Here is a 12,411-nt window from a genome sequence, read left to right as displayed (position 1 = left end):
GCTGCTTAATATTATAGCTAAAAAACTGTTATATTTTTGCTTTGCTTTACTGTTACAGGAAGTCTTGAACATATTTTGTTTTTGATGTTATACAATAAAGTGAATGAACTTTAAACTATATTATTATAAAGTAGACTCTGCTTTTACTCTACAACTAGGATACTTTAACATCTGTCTCAACTTTCCTTGCACAAAAGAATATTAAAAATGTGTTTTGAGAATGCAAATAGCTGCTATAAAAGCTTAACAAGTCAATGGTGGATTTTTTCAAATATCTCAACTGCAAAAGCAGAAAAGTGGTGTCATGTTGACGTAGAAGATAACAATATACTATATGCGTTTATCTTTCCCTACAAATTTTCACTCTGATTATTGGGTTATTAGTTATTGAATATTGATTCCCCTTGCTTGCTTCTATTTTTAATGTTTGTTGATAACTAACCTCAAGTATAGACTGGATTTCTGTTCCATCTCAGTACACAGTCAAGCATGAAAAGCCCAATGTCCATGCCCAGTCTCTACTTTGGAAAAGGGGCAGCCCCCTGAGCTCTGTGATACTCCCAGACATAACCATTATCTGTCCTGGCCTTTCTACACCACAGGTAATTTAGGATTTTGTGCCAGTGTGTTTGTTGTAGGCCTGAGATTTGCATGTGTTTTGGTGTGGGGGTGGGGAAGGGTAAGGGCAAATCTGATGGTTTGTTGATACCATCAAAAAGAAACAAGCTCACTTACGTTCCTAATCCCAGTCTTTGGAAACCTAAAACTGTGCAGGTTCTTTGTAGTCCTACATCAACAAGACACCACTTTTCTGCTTTTGCAATTGAGATATTTCATGATTATACTATTTAAATGGCTGTAACAGAGGTCTTTATTTTTTGTCTGGTTGTTCTAGTGTCATTTTCTTTGCAAAAATTATTTGAAGATGGTGAAAGTGTTGTGGGTGGCCTCCTAAAATTATAGTTGGTTTTGAAACTACCACCGTTGCTGCTACCCATAGAGCATCTTGCTACTTGGAACACTGTCTGGGGCTTCGAGTCAGCATGATTTCATATTTAAAGGTCAGCTCAGGTTTTTGGAAGTCAAGCCACTCCATTTTGGACTGCCATCGGCAACCGGGATGCCAGGGTGGTGTGCTGGCTCCTGTAATTTCCTAGCTGTTAATGTAATGACACAGGGCTTCCAACTGTGCTTCAGTAAATTGCTTCTTCTTAAGATGCTTTACCATTCTTGGATCTCATAGTGCACACATATTTCAATTTTAAAGCAAAAAGAAAAGGAAGAAAGAAAAAAACGGTCTATCTTATTGCCTAAAGGTAATTGTGTAAAAGAGCCATTCCAGCATCATGATACAAAAAGACTCTGGCTCATATTTCATGCTGATTTCTTCCTTTTGCTCACACAGGAATATCCAGCAGTGACAAGAAGAACACATGAATCTTTCATCTGTAGTCAAGAAAACTAGTTTATACATTAAACATTTTCAGGATATACATATTTTATATGTCTAATTAATAAATTTAACATCCATTTAGTCCAACGAAATCAATTTAGAAGACCAAAATACTCTATTGTGGCCTTCATCACTTACAAATAAGAAGTGATTAAATAAATGAATACATTATTTATCAAATTTCCTCTTCAAGATTGCAGAAAACTCAGTGATACCATGGGAATTCTTTGAACAAAAATATAATTTGTATCTTTTCCATAGCCTACTATAATGCATGTATATTCATCAAGAGAAATGATTTTAGTTAACCTATGCAAATATGAACTGTTTTTAAGAAGAATGGATGAGAAAGCAAAAGGAAATTTAAATAATTCATAAATGTCAGAGTTTTCCAGAAACTAAATGAAGGATTTTAACATGATGGAAATGAGAAGATAGTGCATTCCATTAAAAGAGGCATGTATTCAAAGTGAATGGGGAGAAATCTGATTCTTGCAACCCAAACTGCTTTAAATTTTTTAACATGCCATCAGTCACAATAAAGAAACCAAAGAATCTACTCCTCAGAATTTGTTTCCTTACTGGCCTTGTTTTCATATAAAAATAATTAAACCCAGTTATAATAACTATGAAAGTATTTGGAACCATTTGCAGCAACTAATGTAAACAGTGTTCTTTATAAAAATAAAGACAAAATAAAGAATTCCTGGAGATCCAGATGCCTGGATTTTCTAATCTGAATTATTTTAATTGAGTGAAGAAATCATAACCATACTTTGTCACAGGAGAAGAGTGAAGAAGGATCTTAACCAAATGTTGTTTAGGATTTGCTTTTGAAGTTTTGTCTTGTATAATTTATGCATTAAAAATACGTAGTCTGTCACCAGGGACAGCGGCTCATGCCTGTAATCCTAGCACTTTGGGAGGCCGAGGCAGGCAGATCCTTTGAGGTCGAGAGTTCGAGACCAGCCTGCCAACATGGTGAAACACTGTCTCTACTAAAAATACAAAAATTAGCTAGACTTTTTGGTGCGTGCCTGTAATCCCAACTACTTGGGAATCTGAGGCAGGAGAATCGCTTGAACCAGGGGGGTGAAGGTTGCTTTGAGCCAAGATCGTGCCCCTGCACTCCAGTCTGGATGACAGTGCCTCAAAAAAAAATAAATAAATAAATTTAAAAAATGAAAAGAAATGTAGTTTGAGTGGAGGTAGGAGAAAGGTCAGACAAGACTCTGGGACTATATATATACACAGATAAATATATACAAGCATATACACAAGCATATACAAATATATATATGTACATGATACACATATACACTGTGTATATGTATATTTCAAAGAAACATTGCTTCTGTGACAATATCAGTCAAATAAGTTGGTTTGCATGACTCTTCTACTTTCATTTAAACTTCAAATCCTTTGAGAAGTTAGGAGCACATCCTTTACATTTTCTGCTGCTTAACATCTGAGACAACATGATATTCAGTACTCTAAGAAGCAGTGTTGCTTTTTTTCAAGGCATATAACTGACTTTTAACATATGGTCCCATGCCACAAGGCCGTGACTACACATACTGGTTATAAAATAAGCACTATACATTTTGGTCATCATTATGCTCTCTTTTTTTAAAAAAAAAAAAACGGAGTCTCTCTCTGTCACCCAGGTTGGAGTGTAGTGGCGCAATCTCGGCTCACTGCAAGCTCCACCTCCTGCATTCACGCCATTCTCCTGCCTCAGCCTTCGGAGTAGCTGGGACTATAGGTACCCACCACCATGCCCGACTAATTTTTTATATTTTTTTAGTAGAGACGGGGTTTCACCGTGTTAGCCAGGGTGGTCTCAATCGCCTGACCTGATGATCCTCCCGCCTCGGCCTCCCAAAGTGCTGGAATTACAGGCATGAGCCCCCGTGCCTGGCCTTTTATTTTTTTAGGAGTCTTACTCTGTCACTCAGGTTGGAGTGTAGCGGCACAATGTCGGCTCACTGCAACCTCTGCCTCCTGAGTTCAAGTGATTCTCCTGTCTCAGCCTCCCAGGTAGCTGGGATTACATGTGTGCTCCACCATGCCTGGCTAATTTTTGTAATTTTAGTAGAGACAGGACTTTGCCATGTTGGCCAGGCTGGTCTCAAACTCCTGACCTCAGGTGATCCACCTTCCTCGGCCTCCCAAAGTGTTGGGATTACAGGTGTGAACCACTGTGCCCAACCTCATGCTCTCTTTTTATAAAGGTACCATTTCAAATGCTTGTCATTCCCAGTAGTGGTGATATCTTAATAGATGGGTGATTCCTAAGCAGTCATCACCTGGAAGACTCCACTTAGGTGTTTTTTCCCCACTGGGTATTTTTATAACCCTCCACTGCTAGTGCAGAGGGGAACAGTGACTAAAGGACTGTCACTTTCTTCCCAAAATGTTCTAAGATTCAAGCTTTTTTCTCATATTTTCCATTACTCCCTTCCACCCCAAATGCCTACAGTGACGCGGCCTATGCATCAGAGACCTGTGTATTAAGTGTTCTGTGCTTACTTGTGGTCAGAGAGAACTGCAGAGGCTAAAAGTAGAAATCATTCAGATGTGATCAAAGTGAATTAATGCTCATCACTCAATTATACTTCACAATTATAACTGCTTTCCACAAGTTTTGAGATACTTTTTAGTTTTGGGTTCAGTCTAAATATTTTATAATTTCCATCCTAATCTATTTTTTGATGAAAGTATATGCATATATTATCATTTTGTTAATTATTAATTTTCTATTTTGAGTGTATTTGTTATGAAGTAACATACAGTGTAAAATACCACTCGATCGCTGAAATTTGTTAAAATATAAAGTGCAACACAGGGTCAGTTTTTCAAAATGTTTCCTATTTTCCACCAGCTCCATTCCTTCTCTTAGTATCCTTCAGAATTTTTTACTATCTTAAATCCTTGGGGTGCTAATAATCCTATTTGTTGTGATTTTTTCACTAATCTGTGTGATGAGCCATTTCCTCATATGGTTTGTGATTTCTTTATTGGGACAGGGCAACTGTTCACATCCGTTTCCTAGCTTGGGATTTCCAAACCTTAAGGCTAGTGTCAATTTAACTGCAGACCTCCACAGGGCATGGGATAAGAGTTTCTTCCATCCCAAGCTGGGAATAGAAAGGACCTTCTCTGCAGCATCCCTGGATTGGAGACCAGATTTTCCAGGCATCCTCCATGGGAAGGATGTCCTAAGGAAGCAACTTGGTTTATGCTCATAGCATTGTCCTGGCCCCAGGCTGCACCATCTAATCCCGAGTGTGAATTTAAAACACCAGCCTCAACTTTACCAGGCCCTACCTATATCTGACTTTATTTTGTCCCTGGCTTGCCTTTTGTATCTCTTGATTTAGGTTCCTTCTGTTGTAAAACTCAGAGACTTTCTGTGTTTTTTTCCTCTCATATTCAATTACATATTTCATGTTCTGTATCATATTTTGTTCAGCATTTTAGAAACCTGAAACAGAACAGGATTCTGGTTAGTTCAGTTTTCCATGTCATTAGAAATTTGGGGCATGGGTTTAAAACATAAAACGTAGTCTTGTAGGCTCTTTGCGCTTCTAGTGTCTGGGCTTTGATTTAACACTGGCCACTAGAGCTCCTTGTCTTCACTGTGCTTGGTTCATTACCAGGATCAAATTGGAATGTTCTCCAGATTCATCAACATAGACCTGTGTGGCACCAGCCTGCTCCTTCAGCTCTGCCTCCATGCTCTGCCCTTCAGAGTCACTTGTACATCCAGTTCATGTGTTTTACCTTTATACATTTTTTCTTTCTTTTGTGGGCAAATGGTATCACATTGTCAATCACATATTCCATGCCCTGACAGCAAGTCGTGTTGTTTCTTTCACATGCTTTTCCAAAAAACAGATTACTTGATACTTTCCACTTCCAAACATTCTAAATTTCTAAAAATCCAAGTTCTCTTCTAACTTGACTTAGTTTCTTTTCTCTCAAAATATCATTACCACTTCACGTGTGTAAGTCTTATCAGCTTACGTAGCTTTTACCCAGCTCATTTATTTTTGATGTGGTACTTTCTTTTAAAATCTGAAAAATGGAAATTTCTACTACACACACACAAAGGCACATGCACACACGTATACACGCACACACATATGCACACATTCTAAAATTAAAAATAGTCATTGCACTTGGACTGGAGAAATGAAGGACAGGGTACATATCCTTGGGAAATATTTGAAATTTTTACCATTTGCAATATTATTTTCAAGAATAAAACAATATTAAAAACATAGACAAACAAGTGTTATACAGTAAAATGTACAAAGTAAAAAGCAATTTATATGACGGAATTATAATGATGTCTATAAAGTTGGCTGAATTTTCAAGTTACCTTGTCAATCGACAAACAGTTTTTAAAATCCTCATGTAGTCAATCCAGTTCCTTTTTAAATGATAATTTCATTCTGTTATTTTAATATCTGTTTATGTTATATGAGCCAGTCATATTAACCATGTGACATCCAAGTTAATGTGTGGTTAGTGTGTAAAAAATAAAATCAGCAATCCCATAGGTCTTGTTTAAATGGCAGTAAGATGAACAACAGCAAATGAATATTATGAGAAACCTAAACTTGACCAAGTTCATTCGTAATTGTCATTTGTTACTGTCATCTGCAGGTAAGCTTACTGTGACTGTTTCTGAGGAACGCATTACACTTACATTCATAAGATTTACCTGCATTTCACCATGTTAGGTCTTAAAAGGCCACCAAATGTCAAGCATCTGAGATTTGTTAGGTTTTATCTTTTAAAACTTAGTATAATAAAACATTGGTTTGGATTTTTAAAGGCCATGAAATATAAAACTGTTATGGCATATTAGGATTTATCCTTTTAAACCTTTTTAGTAAAAATTAATTTGGATCTTGGGAATCACTAACACATTTAAAAACAAATATACTACAAACACCAGAAACATCTTTCCTCACTCACGATAAAAAAGCTACCAGAATATTTTCTCTAAAACTAATACTGCATTTTACAAAAGAACTCTAAATATTGGGAAACGATGCCTATTTTTAAAAGTTTATTTTGTAATTGAAAAACACTAGCACTGTCTCTTTGAGGCCCTCTCTTGGCAGCACACTACATGAAATATTTCCTCAAAGGTTTTGGCTGTCATGGTTGCTTATGCTTGTAATTCCAGTGCTTTGGGAGGCTGAGGAGGGACGATTGCTTGAAGCCAGAAGTTTGAGATCAGCCTGGGGAACACAGTGAAACCCTATTTCTACAAAATTTAAAAAAAAAATTAGCTGGACATGGTGGCATGCACCTGTCGCGCCACCCACTCAAGAGGCTGAGATGAGACTGTTGCTTGAGCCCAGGAGGTGGAGGCTGCAGTGAGCTGTGATGGCACCACTGCACTGCACTCCAGCCTGGGTGACAGAGTGAGACCTTGTCTCAAAAAAAAAAGAAAAAAAAAAAAAAGCCTTGGCACAAAGTATTCTTTAAAAAGATTTATCAACCCCACATATGAGTACATATTTTTATATCAGATTTTACAGGCTCTGATCTAATATGAAGTGAAAATCACCTAAATTACTTAATACTCAATTCTGAGTATAAATACACTTGTCTATGGGGTTCTGTGTCAAATGCTGTAAGAGAGTGCCCAAATTAGAAGAACCCTACAGCAACACCTTTTGTAAAAGTCAGAAACACTTTCAAGTCTGCTTATAGTAAATTCAGATTGCTCCTGAATTTCAGGCTTGGCTCTATTTCAATTTTGACATCTCAGGAATGGTAACAATGACAAGTAAGAGGAAGGCAGACATTGAGCAATTCTGCTTTAGTCTCTTTCTTTCAGAGAGTTTGCATTTTTCAGCCACATGCAGAACTAACAAGTTCCCTAAAATAATGATATTCCTTCACTGACTTTTTCCTTATGTCCCAGGACTTAAGAGACTAATGAAGGTTAAGATAAATGCCTTCCCAGCAAAATCTGACAATTGTCTAGGTTGTAGATCTGAGAGAGGGGGGTCAGTGGGGAGAACAGCATCACAACATTGTCATGAATATATCATAGACCCTTCCAGATGTTTTCATAAGTGTGAAACTCATTATTTCAAAATTCCTGCAGATTATGAAACCTGGAGACCTCTCTAAATTCAAAAATTAGAGATTTTCCACAATACTTGTATATTTTTTAAATATTCCATGGTATTCTTTTTATTTCCAGATGCGGTATATAAAACTGATAGCTTACAGTAAGAAATATTTCTTATGATAAAATATTTCCTATGCACTTTATTGCTTTTAGTTTTGAATTATTTCAAGATATGTTAGAAAATGAACAAAATAAAAGATCTTCAGTATATGTAAGATTAAATGAAGTAAGTTGCTTAAGTCAGTGGTTTCCATATCAATGATGTGACTACAAGTTAAAAGTGCCAAAGTCCTAAGTGTCTCTTCCTGAGAAATTTCCCATTCAGGGCTCAAGAGCACAACACTTTTATTAGCGTTTCTCTGGGGAATCAGTTGGCATTCCTCGGTCTCTGCAAACTGGACAGCAGGTTCCTTTTACGAATTCAGGACTGGGACAGGGAGCCGGCGGACAAATCTCCACCACACAGGTGACCTGGCCACTCTGAAAGGCAACATGCACATATCACCTCCATGTTTTTTATAGTCAAAGTACTTAAAAGACAAATAAATATTTCTTATAATACATAATCTAATAAGCTGACTGTCTCAATACAATAAAAATTGTTCATAGTATAAGCTCATTTTTGCATGGTTTCTATTCAATCTTTCTTTCCACACATTTGCAGCGCGAAGAGCAAGGCTGCCCTATAAAATGTTACCTACCGTATCGTACCATATGGTAGGATTAGCTGAGGAAGTTCATACATTTCTAGATGGCTGGAAAGAATCAGCTCTGTTCAAAAAGCAAACTAAATAACAAATATAGAGCATGTTTTTTTGCTTTGGTGGACACCATGACAACACTTTTTTATTTTTCCATAGAATTGGGTAGTTTACCAAGTGCCCACAGTGTTTATAGTGAGCCTGACTGGAGAATAATGAGATGAACTCAAGTCCCAGGCTGGCTCAGTTTACTTGTTGACATAAACTTCCTTAGCCTCAGCTCCTCTGTCCATCGGTGAACATGGAAAAAGCTCGTTGTCTCTGGCAAGTGCTCATAAGATTGTGGCTATACATTTTTATCAATAAGCAAAAACCTCAAAATTTCACACCAGTACCTTGATCTTAAAAATATACCTAGAATCTATTGACATAAAGTTTTTTTTTTTCTCCTTTTGAATTTTTCAATTATGCTTCAAGTGGCTGGCTAGGAGAAGTGAAATGGGGGGAGCTGGAGGGAAAAACTTCTCGCAGCACAAACCTCACAGACGCAGTGAGTGCAGTCTTCTTTCATCCAGCGCTCCTCAGCCTTCCTTGGAACTCCTTTAACATCTGTACACCCTGCCTGCCTCAGGCGTGCCTCCAGCTTGTTTATCTGAAAGAGGAGGCAAAGGAAAGAAGAGTGGGAATTGAAGCAGATAGCAACAAAGCCAATCAATAACGTGGTTTGATGAAATGCTCTATTCTGTAAGCACACACCTAGAAGGCAAAAGAAACTTCAAAGCCTACATAATTTTTCTTAATATTTTCCCCCAGAACTTAATGAGCTTGATTCATCCAGTATCCAAACTAAGAAACAGTTCTGTAGGTGTTAAAAAATATTGAACATGGACCTAGAGTCTGAAAGAGTTAATTTCTAAAGGAAGGGGAATTAAAATCAAATGAATAAAATTACATATTTGGAAAATCTTCTCAATAAGCATAAATGTAAATTCAACTAATAAGTATTTTTATTATTTGTCACCCAAGTTGTTATAAAATAATATGTATTTAACAGATATTTATTAAGTTTCAAAGATGAAAGCAAGCAAACCAGGGTCTCTCTGGCTTTACAATTTGGTAGAAAGGCCAATAAATCACGGCTATAAGCCATTAGATAATGAAGGTCTTTAGGAATCCCAAGGAGAGCAGAAGGGAAGTTGATATGGTTTGGCTTTATGTCCCCACCCAATCTCATGTTGAATTGTAATTCCAAATGTTGGGGGAGGGACCTGGTGGGAGGTGATTGGATCTTGGGGGTGGATTTCCCTTATGCTCTTCTCATGATAGTGAGTTCTCATGAGATCTGATGGTTTAATAGTGTTTGGCAGTTCCTCCCCCATTTGCTCTCTCTCTCCTGCTGCCATGTGAAGAAGGTGCTTGCTTCCCCTTTCCCTTCCACCATGATTGTAAGCTTCCTGAGGCCTCCCAGTCATGCTTCCTGTGGAACTGTAAGTCAATTAAACCTACTGTCTTCATAAATTGCCCAGTGTCAGGTAGTTCTTTATAGCAGTGTCAGAATGAACTAATACAGAAGCCACACTCAGTTCTGCCTCAGGTAATGAGGGGAGACCTGATTTTATGGACTGAACTGTGTTCCCCCAAAATTCATAAGTTGAAGCCCTAATCCCCCATGTGACTATATTTGGGCATAGGGCCTCTAAGGATGTAATGAAGATTAAATGAGGTCATGGGAGTGGGGCTCCAACCCAATAGCACTGGTGTCCTTGTAAAAAGAGGAAGAGACTCCAGGTGTGCTCACACAGCGAAGGCCATGTGAGGACACAGGGAGAAGGTGGCCATCAGCAAGCCAAAGAATAAGGACCTGGAAGAAACCATCTCTGATGACACTTTGATCGTGGACTTTCAGCCTCCAGAACTGTGAAAAAATAAACTGTTTAAGTTACCCATTCTCTTGTATTCTGTTATTGTGCTGAGCAGACTAATATATGTTATATGGAGAAAAGCATTTGAGCTGTAAAAGATGACCATGTCTTTCAGGAGAACAAGCAGGGAAAAGGCATTTCAGGCAAATGGAAAAAATATATATATGTTAAAGCATGGGCACCACAAATAGATCAGTATTTCAGAAATGTACATTTTTCTCCCCTCCTTCATTGGGGACATCCACAGAGAACATGTTAGTGGGAACTGAGGTGGGATGAGTGGGCGAACATGTTAGTGGGAACTGAGGTGGGATGAGTGGGCAGCAAAGAAAATTAGGACCTTAAAAGTCACATAAATTAATTAAGCGCAGTCTCCAGGCAATGGGAAATAACATCACAATGATCACTCCAGTGGCAACATGAAGGATCATTGGTGAGAAACTAGCAACGAGACCAATATGGGCTCCACTGAGGAAGGAGGCAGTGAGACTAAAAGAGCCATGTAGCAGGTAGAGGACATTGGCTAGATGTGGGTTTAAGAAGAAGAGAAGAACCCCAAAAATCGCGATGAACTCAGGCTTCATTTAGAAAGCAAAAAGTCTTGATATGAAAGAATTTTGATTCTATAAATTCTTTTCACCACTTGTGCATTGAAGTAGGACAGGAGGGTTGGCTCTTGGAAGATAATTTAGCATGAGTGCCTACACTTGGGCAGTGGCATCCACCCATTCATTACTCAACAGATATATTCAGTACCTGATATGTACCAGTTAATACACTAATAAACTGGCAGGACTTGATCCTTGACTTTAGTTGAGTTGCGAGAATGGAGAGGATAAGACAAATATTACAATGCAGGCTTGAATGGCAAGGCTTCACAATAACCAGATGTGAACCAAATAATCCATTGCTCGAGTGGGGTCATGGGTTTGAAGTATGAAAATCACAAAAAATCTCTGAAGATATTAATGAATATGTCCTAGCAGACTAGGATACATACAAAACTTTTATTTCCAAAAACACTGGGAAAATGCATATCTATTCTAAACTTTAGGCACTTAGGACAGTAAAACTCTTTCAAACTTAAATAAAATGACAAATTAATAAATTATTTAAGGGAAATAGTTTTTCTTTTTTTGTTTTGTTTTGTTTTTTCAGAGAGTCTCACTCTGTCATCCAGGCTGGAGTGCCGTGGCATCATCATGGCTCACTGTATCCTCAACCTCCTGGGCTCAAGTGATCATCCCTCCTCAGCCTCCCAGGTAGCTGGAACCACTGGTGTATGCCACCACATCCAGCTAATTTTTTGTTGTTGCTGTTGTTTTGTAAAGACGGTGTCTTGCTATGTTACCCAGGCTGATCCTGAACTCTTGGACTCAAGCAATCCTTCTGTCTTGGCTTCCCAAAGTGCTGAGATTACAGGCTTAAACCACCACACCCTGCTCTAAGAAGGGAAATAAATAGGTTTTGTGTTGTTGTGTTGTTGTTGTTTTTGTTTTTGAGACGGAGTCTAGTTGTGTCTCCCAGACTGGAGTGCAGTGGTGAGATCTCGGCTCACCGCAAGCTCCGCCTCCTGGGTTCATGCCAATTCTCCTGCCTCAGCCTCCCAAATAGCTGGGACTACAGGTACCTGCCACCACGCCTGGCTAATTTTTTGTGGTTTTAGTAGAGACAGGATTTCACCATCTTAGCCAGAATGGTCTCGATCTCTTGACCTTGTGATCCGCCCACCTTAGCCTCCCAGAGTGCTGGGATTACAGGCATGAGCCACTGCGCCTGGTCAGGAAATAAATACTTTAAGAATCTTGTATGTACCAGAACAGAGTGCGGTGGCTCACACCTGTAATTCCAGCACTTTGGGAGGCCAATGAGGGTGGATCACTTGAGGTCAGAAGTTCAAGACGGTCAGCATGGTGAAACCCCGTCTCTACTAAATGTACAAAAAATTAGCTAGGCATAGTTGGGGGCACCTGTAATCTCAGCTACTTGGGAGACTGAGGCAGGATAATCACTTGAACCCAGGGGGCAGAAGTTGCAGTGAGCCGAGATCGTGAAATTGCACTCTGGCCTGGGCGGCAAGAGCCAAAACTTCATCTCAAAAAATAAAAATAAAAATAAAAAATTTAAAAATGATCTTGTATGGACCATAAGTATAAGAAATACAGTGTATGG

The 12,411-nt window shown here is 38.5% G+C and overlaps 1 protein-coding gene across 1 annotated transcript in view; it reads right to left on the bottom strand.

Moving 5' to 3' along the window:
- Positions 1-7,649: 7,649 nt before the first annotated feature.
- LOC101019655 (peroxidasin-like protein) overlaps positions 7,650-12,411 on the bottom strand; it is a 78,813-nt gene continuing 74,051 nt past the window's right edge. Inside the window, exons 6-7 of the mRNA XM_031662022.1 lie at positions 8,856-8,969; positions 7,650-8,096 (exon numbers count right to left, since the gene is read on the bottom strand). Of these exons, the coding sequence (XP_031517882.1) occupies positions 7,965-8,096; positions 8,856-8,969 (246 nt within the window). The 3' untranslated portion in view covers positions 7,650-7,964. The remainder of the gene's footprint in view (positions 8,097-8,855; positions 8,970-12,411) is intronic.

This window comes from Papio anubis, unplaced genomic scaffold (genome assembly GCF_008728515.1).
Source record: "Papio anubis isolate 15944 unplaced genomic scaffold, Panubis1.0 scaffold350, whole genome shotgun sequence".
Taxonomy (NCBI): Eukaryota; Metazoa; Chordata; class Mammalia; order Primates; family Cercopithecidae; genus Papio; species Papio anubis.
This window is presented reverse-complemented; position numbering and strand designations above follow the sequence as displayed.